The sequence below is a fragment of the Phodopus roborovskii genome, unplaced genomic scaffold (assembly GCF_943737965.1).
Source record: "Phodopus roborovskii unplaced genomic scaffold, PHOROB, whole genome shotgun sequence".
NCBI lineage: Eukaryota > Metazoa > Chordata > Mammalia > Rodentia > Cricetidae > Phodopus > Phodopus roborovskii.
The window spans coordinates 113,653-135,909 of NW_026126416.1; the positions used below are offsets into that span (position 1 = coordinate 113,653).

Sequence of the window (22,257 nt, forward strand, 5' to 3'; positions counted from 1 at the left end):
CCTCCTCGATGTGAGTGTGTGTAATTTTCTTCGTGCCTTCCTAATCAAATGACCTGCTCTCATTTGGTTGGGTTTCAACCACAAGACATCACTGTGCACTTTTTTTTCTTCAAGATACACGTCACAACACACCAAGAAAGGCGGAACTTCCAGTGTCTGTGGTAACATCACTTGATAAACAGACTCCCTGAACAGCAAGTGCCTGTCCGCCTACACTATATAAAGCATCAGACGGAACTAACAGACACTCATTGCGAGAAGACCATGAGAGCTGCAGCCATCTCCATGCCAAGGCTGGACAAAATGCCAGGAATGTTCTTCTCTGCTGGCCCAAAGGATTTGAAAGAACCTAGCCATTCACTTCTAGATGACAAAACGCAAAAAAAGAGACCAAAGACTTTGTAAGTTTCTTCAGTGTCTCACTGACGTTATCTTTTACGACTAAGGGTGTATGAATGAATGGAAGTGAATGCCGGCATTTAGTTTATGCAGATCTTAGCAATTATCTGTTGTGAATTATAAGTGAGATTAAGTTTTATCCTAAAATAAAACATGCTACAAGACAGTGGCTGACTCATAAAAATAAGGTCCATTTAAAACAGCAAAATATTGTGTCATTTATGTTTCATTTTACCTTCATCCTCAGATATGTTTGCTTTGTGTTGCTTTTCTTTTATAAATAAAGTAAGCTTTCCTATAGATTTATGAATTTTTGTTATCTTTTGTAGTGGAATGGACATGAAAGCATATCTGAGATCTATGATCCCACATCTGGAGTCTGGAATGAAATCATCCAAATCCAAAGACATGTATGTACTAAATGTATTGAAATGTTATAACTGTATAAGCATCTTAGACGTTGACAGTCTCTTTGCAAGATACTGATTTTGCATGATAATTAGCATTGTGGCTCAGCCATGTAATCCCAGCACTTGGGAGGTTGAGGCAGAGGAATTTTCACTTGTTTGAGGCCAGCCAGAGCTAAAGTAAAGACTTGTTCTTTTTTTAAAAAAAAAAGCATACAAAAAATAATGCATAGAATGAACTTCATTTACTTTAGGTAATATGACAAACAAGGTTAGGCTACAGTAGAGTCAATTGATATTAATTACAAATATGTCCCAACAATTTTCTATTCATGTTTGTATTGTTCTATTTTATCTACTTGGATTCTTTTAGCTGTCTTGAAAGATTTTTCATAACTAAAGTAATTAAAAGGGATTTTGTATATAAAATGCATAATAGAACTCATTATAATGAGAATCTTTAGTCATCAAAGGGTAGCAACCATTATTATTTCATTTGGGATTACACACACTGATTTATTAATTTATGTCATTTTATATTAATTATAGACTTTCTGCTGAGGAAGTAATGCAGTGGTCTCAGTCTCTGGAAAAACTACTTGCCAACCAGAGTAAGTATTCATTAATTATCCATTGTTTTGGGGTCAGCTCAACAATTTAGTAGATTGGATTATGATTAATGTATATTATCAAAGGAAGGGAGGAGAGTATGCAAAAAGTAGTACTTGTGTTTTTCTATGTTCATTAGTAATTTCATCACATTATGACTTTGTAATATAGCACTAGATTTTTACCACTGACTTTTAGACAAATCTGCCAGATTCAAAAACAAAACTAAAATTATGCTGGGTTGCTGCAGAGATGACTGATTGGTCAAGAGTACTTGCTGCTCTTCAAGACTTTGTTTCCCTGTGCTCACAATGCTTGCTTCACAACCATCTACCTGTAACTCCAGATCTGGAGGATCTGATGCCCTCTTCTGGCCTCTATGGGTACCTGCCCACAGCTGCTCCTACATGGAGACAGGGAAGGGGCCACACACATATACTCATGAAGAACATAAGCCTTCAAAAATCAAAATAAAATTATTCTGCAGTTTCAAAATTTTAAAAGACAAATGTCATATGAATTACTATTTTGAAAGGTATTTAAAATGTACTTTATGCAGTTTTCTTAAATAGTATTCTATCATCCACATACCTATGAACTTTCATTCATCCACCTTATGTGGAAGGTATTTTAAAGGCAACAAGGATTCAAAGGCAAAGGCACAGTTCATTACTGCCTTAAAGATGTTTGGGTCACACTTTATACATACTGAAAGTATGCAGTATGATACATATTTTAATATAGGTAAGCTCATGAGAAGCTCGTGTGTGTGGGGGGGAGGGGTTCTGATGAAAGAAAGAAAAGAATGAAATCAGTTCCTCTCCCCCATCATAGGTTTGAGATGCTATTAGGGTTAGTACTTTATTCAGAAGTGCAGTTTTGATCTCAAGAGTAAGTTCAGCCTCTTCTCCACAGAAAGACACTAAGGAAAATTACTTGGGTCTCTAAGAAATCCAGCATACTTTGATCATGTGATTACAAGACTTAGTTTACAGTTTAGCTCACTGAGGAAATGGCATATAAATCTCAATCACACTATCAAATGTAATCACTGTACCAAGCATACAGGTAACATGTAGACCTAACATTAGCTGACTACCATCGTTTGGATGAGGATATTATATTTTTAATTTTCAACATGATGTTAATAGCCTCAGTCATTGACATTTCCTTGCCAAAAAAAAAAAAAAAAAAAAAAAAAAGTCACACTACACTTTTGCTCAGATGTTGGTGTCTAATCCCATTGTTCTATAATCAGCAAAGCTCAGTTTCAATCTAAATACGTCAGGAAGCAAAGCACATTTACATGAATACACGAAGCAGTGCCAGACTGAACAAGGCTGTCTGGTACCAGATTCCTCTTCCATACATAACAGAATCTCTGAGGCTGCCTGTAATATTTTATCAGTCACCATCTCATACCTTTGTACATATAGTAATAGTAGAACTTGCTTATAAATGTCTTCTATAATATATTCATTTACTGACTCAATTAATTTACTCAACCTCTATCTTTTTAGCTGGTCAAAGTGTCTTTGGAAATTTTCTAAAGTCTGAATTCAGTGAAGAAAATATTGAATTCTGGTTGGCTTGTGAAGACTATAAGAAAACGGAGATTGATCTTTTGAGTAGCAAAGCAGAGAATATATACAAAGCATTTGTGCATTCAGATGCTGTGAAACAAGTGAGTAGTAAAATCATTGTCAATAGAGAAATAGCATTCGGTGCACAAGTTAGACTGATGGTTTTAGCGATAAACAGGTTTGTTCATTTGTATGTTCAGTGCAGGGGCCATTCCCTATATTTGTAAAAATATTGGTACAGATATGAAAATTACTGATTTTTCAAAACTGTCCAACTTGATGGTGTGGCAAATGGATGAGGTGATACAGGCCAGACTGATATGCTAAAGAACCCTAAGTGAATTGTTGTAACTCACATAAGGATAAAATATAGACTATTGTAATACACAATCAAAGCAGCAAAGACATGTGCAGCTACTTAGCAGTGTTGATCTTCCAGGAAAATACTCCCATTCAGTGTTCATGATACTCTGTTTTGGTATATGAATTACTTTCTATTGATATTTAAGTTTTTTCATGTCTATTTTCTTTCTCCCAACTACACCATAAACAGATGCACAAAGAAAAACCTCTTTTTGTTGTATTCTTTTGTAGCTTTCATACACCTAGTGTAGGGCTGGCTTAGAATAGCAAATCAAGACATATTTGGAATGATTTAAACAAGAATGTAAACCGTTTTCTTAAGGTGTACCTGAAACACCAATAACATAACAAAATGTATCATGAACAGCAAGTGCACATTGATTAACAAATATTTCTTTTCTTTTTAGATCAATATTGACTTTCGTACTCGAGAATCTACAGCCAAGAAGATTAAAGCACCAACCCCCTCATCTTTTGATGAAGCACAAAAAGTCATATACACACTTATGGAAAAGGATTCTTACCCCCGGTTCCTGAAATCAAATATTTACTTAAATCTTCTAAATGACCTCCAGGCTAATAGCTTAAAGTGAGTAGTTCCTGGCAGGCAGGAATTTAAAGATGATATCAAGGACAGAAGGAACATGCCGGTGACCCTGCCTGTGTGATTAACTTGGCCTGCTTTGGTGACTCAGCAGGCCCAGCGGAAGTACAAATGACTCAAAATGGATTAACGTGGAAGTCATGTGGTAGAGACTTGAGGAAGCATCAGCAAGAAGATCGTGGAGAGACACATGGAAGGAGATGCTGTGGTTCTGTCATAAGATACAGTGGGACTCTATCAGAACACCCTGAGAACTGGGAAGGTCAGCTGACTGGCAACACAGAAACTATGAATAATTTGTTTGAGAATGATTGCAATGTTCTATAAGCTTCAAGAACAGCAGACATGTATGCTACATGTTGTTGTGTAGATTGTGTTGAACTCTTGCAGTCTCCTTTCTGTGGATGGTCAGTCCAAAATATGTATTGTAAATAGCAGTTGCTATTATACTGACACAAAGAATTTTGTTACTTGTTTATTTAATTATATTTGGTTTGGATAATTGTGTATTTAACATAAGCTATTTTCCTTAAAACTAAGAAGTCACAGCACATTTGTAAATTAAATTATCACCATGTCAAAAATAAATGTGAGCTTTATATTAAAATATAGAGAGATATCTTCTGTTTTATAACTATTTTAATTCCAGTATGTTTTTAAACTCTGATTTAAAAAAAAATTAAACAAGGACAGCAATATACATGCTGAAATGGACAAGGGGAAGTTTAGGAAGCCTACACGAAGAACTACTAAGGATGCTAAGAGTGGGAGAAATAGTTTTACCCAGGGAAGAAAATACCAATTATTTATTCAATGCCAAATGGTCACCCCTGAAAACATACATACAAGTAGCATTATACAGATCAGGCATGTTGCATTTGTGTAAAATTAGGAATTTATATATGTGTGTTTCTAAATTTATATATAAATATGTGTGTAACAACAATTAATGAAAAAGAGGCCATTAATTTGAAATAGAACGGGGGGAGTATATGGGAGAGCTTGGAGAAAGGGAAGGTGGAAATATTTATTTATTATTTATATTATAATCTAAAAAATAATTAAAAAATTAAAACTGAAGCAAAGGATTTGTACTTTCTACTGTCTATTCAGTATTAAGTAATTCATACTATATTTTCTCTATTATGTTGGATAAATTCACCAGTTTTCTTTCTGCTATACAATTTCTTTTATTCAAGTTTCAAATAGATGAGAAATGATGGCATATTTGAAAGTGGAAGAAAAGGTTATTTTAGACTTGTGTATTTTCCTTATGTAAGGTTCACAACAATGCTATGAAAATGAAACCTCAAAAAGATCAAATTCCACAATTAGCCAACTCTCAAAATAACCTTGCGTGTTAAAACATACCCTTACATCTGATCCCATCCCAGACTGACTGAATCAGAATCTCTAACTGTTATAATATGGGAATCTATATTTCAAAGGAAACATCAAGCAACTCTAAAGACAGGGCTGGAAACTTTGGGATAAAGGAGCAGGCATGGTTCTAGGGTTTGACAACTGTTCTGACCACATAGTCTGGGCACTGTCTACTGTGCAATACTGCCACCCACTGACCAGAGGTATTTCCTAAACAAAAGTCTACAATGGTTAAAGTGTCTCTAAGTAGTAAGCTCAGACCCTTCTGAAAAAAAGACACCTCCAAAGTCCTGAACAAAAAAAAAAAAAAAAAAAAAAAAAGGTAAGGTATTCCCAGAACCCGGACCCCTGTACATCCCCATGCACCTGGGTGTGTATCACTTTCAACAGTCAATCTACTGCACACCATAATGAACTGCGGTGAATTTTCTCACTTCAGGCTCTGTCACACACCAGGCAACAGCAATGCTAAGCAACAACATGTATACCAGGTTTGAAGAGATTTTTAACTTCCCATTGAATTGAATACAAATTAGTTCTACATAAGGCTGTGTCCCATTATGTTGTTGGTCAAAGGGTAAAAGATACTTGAGGAATCCATGTTGCTCACCATCACAGGCATCTCTTTCCTTGGACTCTACCAAACACCAAATTTTATTCATCTTCCCTCAACTGTCTGTTGTTGACATAGCTCATTTCATTTAAAAAATTTAAGAGTTTTAAACTTTTTTTTTTGAAGATTTCCCATATGAGTACTGTATTTACACACCCCTTCAATTCCTTCTGTTGTCCACTCCTATTCAAATTCAAGGCTTTTTATGTTCCTCTTACCATAAGCTCTCGTTCCAATTCACAGAATTAATACTATTTGAAAATCTATTGTATCTTATCCTCTCAGCAGATAAAAGCATCACCTTCCAAAGTATGGAAATACACGTATCATTTTCTATGGCATAAACTGAAGCTTGACAGTGTCCTGGAATTTAAAGACCTACCATGGTGACCTTCACTGTGTAACTTCCATTATTCCTTCTTGTATCCTTCCTACTTTAATATCACACTGTATTATCTACATCATTTTGTAAAAGTCTTGGAATATGCATGGCTAAAAATTCTCTTCTCTATCTCTAAGTCTCAGTTAACCTCTATTCCTATTTTTTTAAAAAAAATATTTCTGTTCTGTGCACAGCCTAATCAATACTGTAAGGTCCAAATTGAGTAACTTTCCCATAAAATCTTCCTACGATATTATGAGGCAGTTTTCTTCAAACCTGATGAAGAGGAACTGCAAGCCACATAAACACCGGGCACTCTGTTCCTATTTTAAGTGCCACTGTCATGTTAAACAGAATCCAGACCCTTAAGAGTGAGCAGTACACCCATCCGACCAACACACAGGTCATAAAATGAATGTTGCTGGTCTTTGTCTAAATAGGTTGTCAAGTTAAAGAACTTCCCAAATTTGGAAAGATGTCAAAACAAGCATCAAACATGTCTCTTCATTATACAGAAAAGCATCATCCTAGATGCACAGATTCCAGGTTATATGATATGCAACATATGATCTACTAAAACATGTGATAAAGTGTGGGGTAGAGCATAGAAAGAGCTGACCTGAACAAGGGGGAGCTCACAGACTCCAGTCTGGTAGCTGGGAAACAAGCATAGGACTGACCCAGACCCCCTGAATGTAGGTGTTGTTTAGGAGAACTGGGAAGTATATGGGGCCTCTGGTAGAGGATCAGTATTTATTCCTAGTGTACGGTACACATAGATTTTGGGAGCCCATTCCACATAGATGGATACTTTCCCAGACTAGACACATGGGTGAGGGCCTAGGCCCTGCTTCAAAAGATATGACAGACTTTGAAGATCCCCATGGAAGGCCTCACCCTCCGTGGGGAGCAGAAAGGGGATGGGATGAGGGTTAGGGGGACAGGGGAGGAGGGTATGATGAAGCAACTGGGATTGATATGTGAAAAAAAGCTTGTTTCAATTTTAAATTAATAAGTAGTATCATAAAACACAAAAAAACAAACAAAATAGTATCATTTTTAAAAAAAAGTGTGGGGTAGAGCTAATTTGTATTTATTTCAGTGGAAACTCAAAGTTGTTGTGTTATAAAACTGATGAATCCACACCTTGTTTCTTACCATTATTCTTGTTTTACATTGATATCTTATTATAGTGGGATTTTTTTCATAAGATCACTGCAGAAATGTGATATGTGCTTGTTACATCTATGATTTTTTTAAAAAAATGTCTGTTATAACTGCTCAATCTGCAGGGGGAGTGCAGCATAAGGCTGTGATATATTATGATATTAAATTAGAAATACTGAATAAAATATATAGGTAAACTTCATCTTTCTTAGATTTATTTAATTATGCTTCCTATATGTTTATCCTTCAAAGCTAGAGATTTATGAAGGTAAATGTGTGGATAGTCATATATGTCTAATTTAAAAGTACATATTTAACCATTAGGTTCATATGGAATAAATTAATGTTCAAATTCTTTTCTTCCTGTAGGTACATGTGGGCAATTCAAATAGAAATTTTTAATTATATATTGTTGACAATAAAAATTATAAGATAAACTCAAACATTTTAAATGCCAGAATTATGAATCACTATAAAAAATTGTGATGTATCTCCAATCAGATTAAACTGTATCTATGGAATAAGAATTATTAATCAACTACAGATATAATCCCATCCTTTTGGCTGAACAACTTTAAGGCTAGGAATGTATTATACGAATGGAAAAATGAATCATTCTCCATACACAACCTTAATGAGATTGTCTTACGAATTTAGACAGCGACAATTCAGAATGTTTCTGTGCACTTGATATTTTACTAGCTCTTTCACAGTCGTTCCTTAACTTAAAATTATGAACAAAATCAAAAGAAAAGGAGATAGGGAGAGATGAAGGAGGACAGGAAAGAAGATGGAAAGGAGGAATAGAAAGGGGGTAGGAAAAAAGAAGAATATAACTCTAGGTGGAAAGCACAGACTTATGCTGCTATCACGGTGACCAAAGATAAGTTCTGTACACATCCCTCAGGTGACCAAGGTGTGACTAACTCTACAGAAGATCTGCTCCTGTGCTCTCAGAAGCTTCACTCAACCCTAGCTGAGCCAGGACCCATTTGAACCACAACACTGAGTTGTCCCAAGACTGAACCTCAAGCCACAGTCAACTAGTTAATAACCTGAAAAACCAGGGTAATGGCAATGAAAGATGCAAATACCCACTCAAAAAGGGGAAACCAGATATTAGTATCAAGGAATACTACCAATGACCTAACTCCAGATGCTAGGTCCCATCATAAAAACAAAAGCAACATGAATAAACAAGATAATATATCTCCTTCAGAAGTTAGTGCTCCAAAAGTAATTTTCCCTGAGAGCATCAGCTCAGACGATGCACAAAACAATGGTTTAAAAGTAGCAAAAATAGTCATGTTCAAGGGACTCAATGGGTATATGAATAAATTATGAAATGAAGATCACAAGATTATAAACAGTTTTAAAAAGTAGTAAAAACAATTCAAAATACTAAAATGTAATGTAATAAACATTACATTACAATATAATGTAAAGAGCCTCAAAATACAAAATTCAGAAAGTCAAATAAAAAGTCTCAGGTGAAAGCCTCAAAAATATATTAGTAAAGAGATTGTATCAAGTCGGTTTCACCCAGAGATGGTTCAATAGACATAAATCAATAAATACAATTCATCTTATACAGAGACTCAAGAACAGAAACTACATGATCATCTCACCTATTTACTGCTGGTGGGAGTGCAAACTGGTATAGCCATTATGGAAAAATTTGTGCAGGCTCCTCAAAAACCTAAAATAGACCTACTCTTGATTTTATACTCAAGTGACTCTGTTTTCTTATAAAGAGATTCTTGTTTATCTGTGTTCATTGCTGCTCTATTCACAACATTCAGTAAATGGAAACATCTTAAATGTTCATCAAATGATGAATGGATAATGAAAGTGTGAAACATTTACAACTGCTAAAAAAAATAAATTATGAAATTCACAGGAAAATGTATGGAGCTAACAACAATCATTTGGAGTGAGGTCACCCAAACTCAGAAATAAGGCCACCACATATTTCTCATTTTTGAATGCTAAATTTAAATATGTAGGTCTCATATGGAATATCAATAAATGTCAGGAAACTATCAAGGAATATGAGGGGGCAGGTTCAAGGAAGTGGATAAAAATTCAGTGGTGTAAAGAGGAAAGAGAGTAATGGAACATGAAAGTAAATGGGGTGAGGAATGGGAGGGTAATATGGGGGGGTGGTAAGTAACAGTAAAGACCTTCTAGAAATGTCACATGGAAACCTACCACAGTAAACGCTTCCTAAATCATGAGTTTAAATGGAGCTAACTAATAATTAAACAATAATGCTCCTACTAATCATCACAGCCTAACAAACAATAAGCCAAGTGCTGAGGCTAGAGAGATAGTTCCACAATTAAAATCACTTTCTGCTCTCCCAGAGGACCTGAAGTCTCTTGACTGGAATTTATTCTTACCAGATTAGATTAAGTACTTCAGGTACTTCAGATGGGCATGGTTCTGTTGGTGTCAGGTGCTCTCTTGAAGTCAACATGGAGGGTAGAGCAACAATCTGTAGTGGTACAGGTGGATTGGGCACAACACCCACCACCCACCTCTGTACTTTTGTGAAGCCTACTGTCTGGTCCCTATATGTAATCCCTAGGACAATACCCACTAGCTGGTCACTGAAACTATCAATCGTGAAGAAAAAGCACAAGCACACTCAGACACAAATCCCACTCCATACATGCTTCATTGACTTTGCTTCAAAGGTCTTGGGCCAAAGGAAAGTCAGTGAATGGCTAGGACAGTTTTATGCTATTTGCTTTGAGTTCAAGGAAAAGGGTAAATTAAGAACTTCTGTCTGAGTTTAAGTTTCCACAGGCAAAAAGATACACCTGTACTAAAGATTCTGCTAGGCTGAGTTTTAGGATGGTGGAGACTTGGAAAATTGCAGACCTGTGGCCAAATGACCCTGGGCTATTTTTAGTTTCTATTATGGCCTCCACTTCCCACCCCTCTGTCTGACCTAATGTTCTTTTAATTATCAAGTAAAACCTCCAAAATGTATTCTTCATGGGCTAAAAGCTTTCCCCAGCCCTAAAATAAGATTATCATAGATAGTATCAGAAACCTATAGCAGAGATTCTGTTTTGCTATAATCTGACTTCTGGTGGTCTTCATCACTATATCTAGAAAATGCCTTGATTCATGACTTCATTTGTTTTATGACTATTAACCTATATAACAGGTCATAAAAGTTTATATGTAACCTCTCTGATGGTAGAACCTTCTATTTAGGGCAATCTGAGTCCACATTTGTGGGCCATAGTCACTAATAATGCCTGAAGAACAAACCACTTTGTATTCCTTTTGAGGTGTACTCTGCACTGACCCTTTTCAGGAGATTGGAGACCTCTTGACTGACCTAATTACATCACAGAGATCCCAGAACCTTTCAAAACACACATGGAGAAAATATGTTCTACACACCATGGCAATCCTTATTTGTCTCTCTCCTATACTCCTTCTAAAAGGAACACTACCAAAAGAAACCTGAGAATGCAAAGCAAATTATGTGAAGTAATTCCTGTCCCCAGAACATCCATGCAATCCACACTGGCATTTTGGAAAGTGACAAATAAAAGCTACAGAGATCTGGGAATTGGTAACTGGGGAATTTTATGTTAATAAACACAAAGATGACAATGGAAAACTAACATTTCCTTTTTTAAAAAAAGAATCCTTATTTCATTTTTAATCTGTAAATAAACACAGCAACTTCTCAATCAGGAAATAGTACCCTTCTGTTCCCACATTAGGGAGAGGTTATCTCTTTAACCTTGCGATGTTCTTTGACATAGAGCTGACTGGAATAGAGGATGTAAGCTATCAATGAGAACAATATCTGAACAGTTTGTTTCAGCTACAACTTACGACAGAAAATGAGGAAAATAAAAACATAAAAATGGAGGAGAGGAAAGCAGGAAAAGGATAAGTGGTGAAAAAATTTGCAACTGATTTTAAAACTTAAATGAAGGTAAGTTAACCATAAAGCATGTATTTTCCATCACATACTTAATTAAGGCCTACATCCCATACTGATATAAATAGTTTCAGGTTAAAAGTGTCCAATAATGAATTCCAAGTCAGTGCCATGAATGTCTGGGGTGTACCATGACTAACCTGGGGATTCAATGAACCCTAGGAAAACTCTACATGTGAAATCACCAGCGCCAGTTTCCCTGAAAAGTCATTAACTACTTTGAAATCATTTGTTCTATGGGGGGAAATATCTTGTGATGTACAAGTGTGGCCCAAACACAGCTGAGCCCAACATAAGAACATGTGCTTTAAGTATATCAGCTGCCTGATATTCATGTTGTCCTTGACATGGACCAGAATCTTAGAGAACATCTCAAGAAGGAGAGAGAGCACCAGCAGAGTAATAAACAAAAAGGACAAATGCCTTGAACATTCTGTAAACTTTGGAGAACAGGAGAACAGGTCCTGCTCACATGATAGTGGGGAACTCTCCTGAGCTGGAGTTAGAATTAAAGTACTGGCCAGGCAGAGCACATGGAGCTAAAAAGCCAACCACTCTACTCTTAGAAAACAACAATTGGAAAAGATGTTTCGCTTTGATACGTATCACCAGTACTGCTGACAAACACAGCACACTAATTGCTTCCAATGAATAATGATCTTCCCACCTAAGTACTAATTATTTAAGAAGCAAAATAAAAAAGATTATGGTGAAAGCCACAATATTACTGAACCAGGTAGGAAGACACAGGGGTGGAAGACCAAAGAGGTCACTAATTTAACACAGAAGTATATCAATTTGCCATCGAATTACGGGAATTCTGGACAGGTTCTAGTTCCTAGCCATGCTTGGAGGAAATAACCTGAGTTTACAATCTGTGGACAAGTTTCTTCCCAATCGCGAGGAGGCAAAGATGTCTGCTGAGGATAAGAATCACGAATGGGTGATAGAAGAGTAAAATGATTAAGTACAAGAGGGATCTGAAGACCAAATGCACCATTATGTTGGCAGAGTTCGTCGATAGAGCTTCTTTTGTATACCCCCCCTCCCCCCCGCCAAAGCAGGGATCTCGCATGACATGGCGTGGTGCAAGCGGTAGCAACAGATACTGTGGCATATAGTTGCTCTTCAGAACTGAGGAGCGCATCCTCTGAGTAGTGATGAGTTTGGCTACTGACAGAGCACTGATGAGTTCCCCTGCAAATACCCACCTAAGAAAGCAGCTTCACTCGGCATAACACTTCTTTTGAGGAAGCCACCTACCGTCAATACCTGGTAACTGCAGGGTCCAAATATATCATCTCCTTGTCACTACTGGGTGAAATCTAAAGCAGTATCTTAGTTCCAAATCTCCAGATAGAATAATCTGAGACCTCATAGGTAACATAAATTGCAATATCATATAACAGTATTCAAACACAATAAAGTAAACCTCTTTAAAGGGAACATTTATTAACTTACAACAAATATTTATTAATGCTATTCTGCAGATAGGCACTAAGTTAGGTACCATGACCAGTCAGATACATGATCTGTGGTTGCATGATTTTAGTTTGATCTGGAAGGTGCACACACATGGCTAAAAGGAATGGAATGATATCTGCAGAGCCTTCACAGATACAGTGGTAACACCTGAATGTCGTGCCGAGCAAACAAAGTTACTCAATGATTGTTGCTATTGGACTCTTTTGAGTTTATTAAGACTGGGTCTCACTGTAGTGCACGCTGTCCTAAAACTTAAAAGCCTACTGTCTAACCCTTCCATGTGCTGCGATGAAAATCGTGCATCACCAAACCTGTCTTCAGAATTATGTTTTACTTTACATGCAAGTGTTATTCTACTTCGTTATGACAAATATTGTTTATCTGGATGATATATCCAAATAGGTGATACATTTTCAAAGTAATTGTCAAAAAGCCTCTCAGGGATGCTTGTTTCATGCTGGTTAACTATTCTGAAAATGTGTTTCATGTTGTGTAGGCTTCTTACTAACCTTTTAAGACCTTTTTAAAAATATGTAACGGTCCTGGATTTTGCTGGCTAACATCTGCTAGATGAATCTGTTGAGCTTCATATATTAGAACAGCTTAGTTCCTTGCTGACTCACTCTCCACATATTTCCACTGTTATGAAATTTCTGCTCCACTAAAGGATGTGTACTTGATAGTTATCAACTGCAAAATTAAAGAACACCGAATCCCATTTTCAAACTATGAGATTCTAAGCCCTTGACAATGAACCCAGCATTGGAAGATGAATTACCAAATGAATAGAGTGTTTATTTCTCAAGAAGAGGAAAAGGTGACTAATAATAACAAAATGAAGTGGAAAAAAGAAACAGCAGGACTGTATTCTGAAGGTGGGCAAAGGAGGAATTTAGCTGACACCCACTACAATCACTAGGAATAGTAGTTGGCTTGATAGTCACTGTGGACAGGATTCCAGGGCCTGCTCTTCTTGAATACTTGAGGATACTTGGTCAGAAAACAGGCTCAACTGATTAAAGAAAAGTCACAAAAAGTAGGAAAAGGTGTTATAGCTCAATGGTTCAACTAGACAGCTGGACAATATACTAGCAACATCAGTAAGAAAAACGTGTTGAATCTGGGAAAGACAAAACTGGCACTGGGAAACTACCTGAGAGGTGAAAAAAGAGTTTTAAGTATCTGCTTAAAACCACTTTACCTCAAAGCCATTACGAAGCTTCTGGATTCCAACTAGGAATAAGAAAAGGCACTGAAGACCGGAACTGAATCAGAGTTTGCAGCTGGGTGAGCTACAGTGGCAAATGGCCTGCCGTGGCATGCCCACTGGTGCAAAATAAGTATGAATGTCATGGGAGTAACCAACCCTTTCTGATTGGGTTTATTCCCAATCCACAAGATGAAACTCAGATCTGGCACAATTATGAGGTCATAGGCTAAATGAATGGCGTTAAGCTAACCCCCAGTGACTTATTATTATGCACATAATATATCTCTTAACTCTCATCAGGTAAGCTTTTTTTTTTTTTTTTCATTTGATGGCCATTAACTCAAAGGACTACAACTGGTCAAGTTGCAGAAAATAAGAAAATGATGAATGTTCAGCTCTAGAAGGAACAACTTTATCAAACATCCTCCCAAAGCTCAGAGATCATTAAGAAGCTGGGTAGGAAAGATTGTAGGAGCCAGAGGTGATAAATGACTACAAGTAAACTTTTTTCTGGATTTGAACTTGGAGCACTTGCATGCATCAGACCTGTGCAACCTCAAGCCAGGGGAAAACCCCAACATGAAGAGGGGAAGTGAATACAAAGTCCTATCCCTCAAGACCAGGCGGCAGAAACACACAGAGACAGCTTACCTGAACAAGGAGGAGCTAACGGGCCACCAGACTGATAGCTGGGAAGCCAGCATGGGACTGACTCAGGACCCCCTGAATATGGGTCTCAGCCAGAAGGACTGAGCAGTCTAAGAGACCTCAGACAGTGGAGCCAGGATGTATCCCTGGTGCACAAAAGGACTTTGCGAACACATTCCCTATGGAGGGATAACTGCCTTAACCTAGAGACAGGAGAGAAGCCCTAGTCCCTACTTCACATGACCTGTTAGACCTACATGACCCCAACTGGATGGCATTCCCCTACATATGGAATTGGGGTGGGGGGATGGGAGGGGAGGGTGTTTAGAGTGCCTGTGAGAGGGCAGAGAGGGTAGAAGGGAGAGAAGGGGGGAGGAAAGAAGGGAGGGAGGGAGGGAGAGGGAACTGGGATCAACATGTAAAATAATAAATTAAATTAAAAAAAATGCTTTGACTCCAAAATTTAAGTTCAAGGACAAGTTACTGGGGAAAAGGATTTCTATTTTTGTTTCCACAGAAAATGAAAAGCTGTGGATTCCTTCCAGACTAATGTGGTTTGATCAAGCCAGACCTCCTGAAACAGAGCACCAGGTAATCCTACATTCAAAACAGCTGGACAAAGCAGCCTTGCAGACTACAGCCGGGATTTCTGCATCTTCTTCGAATCCCCCATGACAGCGCCCCTTACCAGCAGGAAGTAGTTTGGAAAGAACAACGCCCAAATTCCCAAATATTGTCCATAAATGTTTGCTTTCATTTAAATGGACTTGGTTAAATAAAATAAATTTAAAAAAAAAAAAACCAAAGTCCTATCCCTAACTGGGGAGCTATTGGCAACTGACAGCTACTTGGAGCGGAAGATTCCAGTGTTTTAAACTTATGGACCCGGGTAGGTCCACCACACTTGAGTAGAAGAGCCTCCCATGGGGAATCATCAAAGTCTGTCACATCATTTGGGGCAAGACCCTCTCCCCTGTATTTAGGCTGAACAGGGAATCCCTCTATAGGGAATGGGCTCCAGAGAGCCAGTTTATGCACTAGGGATAAATACTGGTTCCACTGCCAGCAGCCCCATAAACTTCCAAAGTCCCCCAATTGTCACCCACATTCAGAGGCCCTAGTTCAGTCTTCTGCAGGTTCCCCAGCTGTCAGTCTGGAGTCAGTGAGCTCCCACACGCAGGGGTCAGCTGATTCTGTGGTTTCCCCTAGCATGGTCTTGACCCCTTTGCTCATCACTCCTCCCTCTCTACAACTGTTCTCCAGGAGTTCAGCTCAGTGCTTAGCTGTGGATGTCTGCTTCTGCTTTCATCAGCTACTGAATGAAGACTCTAGGATAGCATTTAAATTAGTCATCAATCTCACTATAGGGGAAGGGCAGTTAAGGAACCCTCTCCAATATTGCTTAGGTTCTTCCTTGGGGTCATTTCCAGAATAGGAGTTTTTTTTGTATGTTAGAATTAGCCTGCTTTTTATTATTTTCATTTATTAACAAATTCAATATGCTTGCATTTTATTACAGAAAAAATTAAATCTAAACAAAAATAAAGTTCAAAATGAATTACGACATTCCCTCTGCAGGAATCCAATGTACCTTATTTAAAATGGGTAGCAATATTTCACAATACCCATGTCATAATCAATACAACTTATTGATCCTAGTAAAAAAAAAATGATGAAATAGAAATTTCTTGTATCACACAGTCTGTTATTTAAAGAAAATGTTGCTTTTAGTTAAAGAAGAGAAGATAAAAAAAATCTCATTGAATTTACACTTCATAGGTGCATGAATTCAATTTTTATTTCTGTTTGGGTGAAAGAAAAAAAAATGGGGGCCTTTTGTTCTTAACCAGGCATCTTCTGTCTGTCATCTTCAACATTGCTGACACACTAGCTTGACCATCCACATCCAACTGGTAAATGGAGATAGAATAAAATGTTGATTGGAGGGGGTTTCTGTGGGCAAGGACTGTAAACCACATGGAAATTATATTCTACATCCTATTGATTAGAGCAAGTTGCAAGGTTTCAGAAACCCTCAGGAGTGGAAAACTGACCATCTGGTTAGACTCTCCCTTCTTGAAATCAATTTAACCTGTAAAAGTGATAGTCTACATCAAGACTTTTAAAGTCATGGAGATTCAAGTGGTGCATACATAATTTCATTATGGGATCCCTGCCACTGCCAAAGCATTCAAAGGCCTTTTTGTATAGAATCAAATGGTATTTTTATGCTACTATTTGCAGAAATACATTCCTGTGGTCTGCCTACTAGACATTTTCTAGCTATTTGAGCAGTTTATTGCAGCCCTAAAAGATGACTGTATTGTTAACCAGCCTCACAGTTCTTACTCCATTTCAGTTTTTTTTTTTTAAATAAACATTGCTAAGGTGCCAGATTCCATGTTAGTCTCAAATACCATTTTAGGTGATTGTGGTAGCTCTTTTCCCTAACATTGAGTAATTTCACACTCTATATAAGTCTCCTGTGCCTTTACACTCTTTCCAAATACCACTCACATTATTCTTTCCCATCAAAGACTCTTGGAACAATTATATTTGTAGCAGATTTATCTTTCCTTATGTTCCTATACTATTTCTATTTTTCTATTTTCCCAATAGTTAGTTATATGGGAGCTTATTTCTCACCTTACTATTTTTATTTTAAGCTAGTATTTTTTTCTGTCCTGAACTTTTATCTCCTCAGGAAACCTCTTACAGGGAAGGCTTCAAAATGCTGTATGTTTGTTCCCAAAGCATGTATCATATAAAAAGGGATAGCAGGTGCTTATTGATAGGATTCACTTTAAAATATTTGTGAGAAATTTAAGTTGTTTAATTATATCTAATTTTGCTATGTAAATTTTTGTAAGAAGCATAGGTATTTTTTTTGGCAAACTATGGGCTGCTTTTAAAAGGGTAAAGAAAAAATAAGAACAATGGTGACAAATATTGGATACTCTGCAAGATCTATTTCATGCCTTTTCTGGAAGCCAAATGTAGCCATCCTTATTTCCCCAAAATGGGCCATGGGTGGAAGTGATGCATTGCATAGTTACAGCTATGACAGTACAGGCCTCCTCCACCTTCCTCTTCCTGCTGGTTGGAAGTTGACCTGTAGCCACCCAGTGCTCACCACGTGGCTGGTATCAATACTCCCAAAGAAGGTATTCTGAAGAACTTTGGAAATAAAGGGTGTCAACTACTGCATTAATCTAGTACACTTAATAATGCATTTGTTATTATTATTGAATCTTCTCTGTAAACAGCATACTTTATTCCAAAGACTAATTACAAGGAATAACCCCAAACTAGTTACCATCTACATAAAATACACAGCAAATGGTAAATGAAAACCTTACTGATCCACTCAAGTTGAGGTCCCATATTTCCAAATAATAACGATGATGATGATTAATTTGTTAGTTGTCATTAACTTGGTGTTGTGTTTCTTTCACAAAAGCCACCAAAAGATGATCATTTCTAAACATTAGCACATTAATCTTGCACTTTCTAGGTTACATAGCAGTAAAATATAATTTCTTATTCATTTACCAAGGCATCAAAAATAGACTAAGACACAAAGTAAAATCTTACAAGATAGATAATATAATTAGATTAAATACTAAATGTTTTAACAATGCATTAGTATTTAAGAGAAAATACTAACAAAGTGCACAACCAAACTGGTAGTGTGATAGCAGTCAATATTCTGGTATGCATACCTTCACAGTTGGACCAACTTAGATAACAAAAATAACTTGATTCCACTAAAGTTAGACTTCATTTCATCTTTATCTGCTTATTATTGCATAAACATATTGTGCTTGTTGTAATAGCCAATCCAATCCATGTGCATTTGCATAATATTTATAATATACTATATATAAGCTCGGTATTTAACAATTAATGCATTGACTTCTAACAAAATCTCTGTGTGTGGTTGTGTGCAGGTATATACAGGTGGATCATGCAGATGTGTACACATATCTATGGAGGCCAGAAGTCACTCTCCACTTTTTTTCCATGCTGGATTTCCCATCAGTTCAGTTAGACTAGCCAGATAGCAAAACCTGGAGAAGCTCCTTTCTCAACTTCTCTAGCAGTTTGGTGACAGTGTTTTTAAAATGGGTACTAGACATCAAACTTAGGTCTTTATGTTTACACAAGAACTTATCTACTGAGACATCTCCCTAGCTAGCTCCTGGTTTCTAATATTATCTTGAATCATCAGACATAGACTGAATCAGGCTTGCTTAAGTTTTCAAGTATAATCCGGTAAAACCATCAGGAAAGTTACCAAAATTTGGAAAACTGTAGTAAAGACTGAATAGCAGCAGTTGTAGACAGATACTGTGATAGGTTATGGCCAAGTGCTGCTCACACAATAGTTCAGCAATTTCCCATGTGCATATGAATGACCATGAAACAGTATTATCATAGTGGTTCTCAACCAGGGGTCATACATCGGACATCCTATATGTCCGATATTTACATTATAATTCATAACAATAGCACAATTATAGTTATGAAGGAGCAACAAAGATGTGGGTCGCCACACATGAGCAACTGTACTAAAGGGTCACAACATTAGGAAGTTTGAGAACCACTGCCTTAAGATTTCACAGTCCAGCCAGGGGTGAGAGGGTGCATGCCTTTATTCCCAGCACTTGGGAGGCAAAGACATGCAGTCTTTGTGAGTTCGAGGCCAGTGTGGTCTACAAAGTGAGTTCCAGGACAGCCAGAGATACACAGAGAAACCCCATCTCAAAAAAACAAAAACAAACCAAAAGACTTCACAGTCCCTGGTTTTGTAGCAAAGTATTTTCTTTATAATCACTATGGTTGTTACTTTCAAAGCTAATGGAAATACTAAATTCCGACTGAAAACAATAAACAACAACAACAACAACAAAATACTTTTCTTCAGTCAATACATATTGATGCCCTAAATTCTTCCCATAACTCCATAGATTACAAACTTAAGACCTGGCAGCAAAAGCCAGGCGGTGGTGGTTCATGCCTTTAATCCCAGCACTGGGAAGGCAAAGACAGGTAGATCTCTGAGTTCCAGGCTAGACTGGTCTACAAAGATACACAGAGAAACCATGTCTCAAAGAAACCAAAGGACAACAACAAGTGGGCTGGAGAGATGGCTCAGCTGTTAAAGGCTAGGCTTACAACCAAAAATATAAGAATTGCAGCAAAAAGCTGGGGGTGTAGATAGATACAGAGCTTCCCAGCATGTCTAAGATCCTAGGTTCAACACATGCACACACACACACACACACACACACACACACACAAGAATTGTAATGAAAATGAATCTGTTTATAACTAGTTTTTGTATAATACCTTCTGTGCTTTAATGGGGTGGGATATATGTTTTAAAAGAAAAGTGATAATTTATAGCTAAAATTTAACAGCAAGATAACGGAAGCAGTTCAATTAGAATTCCAGCCTCGATTTATTCCCCAAACAAATAGGAAAGATAGTAAGAGGCAGAACAGCTTCAATAATAGGGGGGTTACTGTTCACTGAAGTAATCATAGAGACATACTGGCCTGGATGGAAAACATCTAAAGCACAGGGAGTCTTGAGTGTCAAGAGGAGACTGGACTTGATACTGAGAGAGAAGTGACATAAAGAGTTAGCATAATAAATTGGTCAGTTGAGTAACATTGCCTTAACAAGGAAGGACTTAATAAAATATAAATATTGGTTTTAAAGGAGATAAGGAAACCACAATAGCACATAAAAATAGAATGAGTTGATGGATATGAGAATGGATATAAGGAAAGGCAGGTAGAACACAAAATGGGTGAATTTAAATTTTAAACCTAGATAACTAGGAACTGAGTTGGGTAGTAACAAAGGTATTGAGAAACTACATTGAGCAGGACTCCCAGTACTTGGGAGGCAGAGGCAGGCTAATCTCTGAGTCTGAGGCTAGCCTGGTCTACAGAGTGAGTTCCATGAAAGCCAAGGGTACACAGAGAAACCCTGTCTTGAAAAAAATATAAAAACAAAACAAAAACTACATTGATTTTGGAAAATGTAAGTTCAATCATATGGTCCCAAAGGGAATGGCACTATTAAGAGGTGTGGCCTTGTTGGAGTGGGTTGAAAGAAGTGTGTCACTGTGGAAGTGGACTTTGAGGTCTCACATAAGCTCAAGCCATACCCAGTGTCTTAGAATACTTCTTATTGGCTGAAAGATATAGGACTCTCAGCTACTTCTCCAGCACATGTCTGCCTGCACACCACCATGTCTCTCTCACCATGGTGCTACTGGACTAAACCTCTGAACTGTAAGAGAGCCACCCCAATTAAGTGTTTTCTTTTATAAGAGTTGCCATAGTCATGGTGTATCTTCACAGAGATAGAAACTCTAACTAAAACAAGTTTTTCAACAACAGCTGATGCAATTTCTACTGCTGCTACTGCAGTAAAATGCAAAAAAAATGAAAGTCAAAGCATAAATTAAACAAACTCCTAAGACTGATTCATTTATTCAGACTTAACTGTGTTTTCTTGAGTCCTAGACAGGGACAGAAGCTTCTGAAGAGATGTTAGTGGTTTTACTCCAAACCCTTTTATCAAAATGAAAAGTAAGAAACGTTTGTGGAAATTAATTTCCATGGGATGCTTTGATCTCCTGTCTTTGCACCACTACAGCTTTAATGGCTTTGTTGATAACGACCTCAGACAGCAAGATTTATTATTTTCAGTCTACAATGAACTTGAGTCTGAGAGAAGATGAACTGAAAATTTTCCCATGGTTAAGAGTTCTCAAAAAAAAAAAAATTCTCAACTTTTTATATGTAAAATGCAATATAAGAGAAGCAATTTTACAGCAAAACACATCATCAGGACATTGGAGCCGCTCCATAAACATTTTTTATAAAAGACATATGATCAACACTGTGTTCTCAGAGAGGCTGAAATTAATTCCATGATGGATTCTTTGATAGACACCACTGTAGAGGGTGAGGTGTAACCCACAAAGTATACAAGATTACCCAGATGTCACTGACATGGGGAAGTTGTAAAATAAAGACCATCAGAGTTTCATGAGATAGAACACTACTTAGTGAGACTTTGGGGTGACATTAAAATGAAAATGCTCCATCTTCCAATGAATTCTGGTCTCTTTCTCCATGGAACACTACTCAATAGCATCGGTTTATAGTTTCTTGAGTATTTTTTAACTTACAAATATACAAAGACACTCCATTTCAGACACTGCTTGGGCTGGGCTGGGCTGAGGTAGGGTTTGGAGATGGGCTGCAAGCTGGTTTGTCTCCTTGATAGTATTTACCACAGGGACTTTGACAAATTTAATTTTTTTGTGTGACCTTGATGCTTGATGCATAGAAGATAGAAGGATACAGAGTTGGAGCTTTCTAAAAATGGCCCTAAGATTCTCAGGCT

General features: G+C 37.3%; 1 protein-coding gene across 1 annotated transcript; it reads left to right on the forward strand.

Annotated features, from left to right (window-relative positions):
* Nucleotides 1-211: 211 nt before the first annotated feature.
* On the forward strand, nucleotides 212-4,574 carry Rgs1 (regulator of G protein signaling 1). Its single transcript, XM_051183163.1, has 5 exons — nucleotides 212-401; nucleotides 729-809; nucleotides 1,356-1,417; nucleotides 2,936-3,099; nucleotides 3,769-4,574. Exons 1-5 carry the CDS (start codon nucleotides 265-267, stop codon nucleotides 3,952-3,954), a joined length of 630 nt encoding a protein of 209 aa, XP_051039120.1. The 5' UTR covers nucleotides 212-264; the 3' UTR covers nucleotides 3,955-4,574.
* Nucleotides 4,575-22,257: the final 17,683 nt, after the last annotated feature.

Excerpts from the sequence above, each read along its gene's own strand:
- Rgs1 (XM_051183163.1), top strand. The coding sequence starts at position 265 with ATGAGAGCTGCAGCCATCTCCATGCCAAGGCTGGACAAAATGCCAGGA. Across the intron at positions 402-728 it reads AAAAAGAGACCAAAGACTTT|TGGAATGGACATGAAAGCAT; the intron begins GTAAGTTTCTTC and ends TATCTTTTGTAG. Across the intron at positions 3,100-3,768 it reads ATTCAGATGCTGTGAAACAA|ATCAATATTGACTTTCGTAC; the intron begins GTGAGTAGTAAA and ends TTTTCTTTTTAG.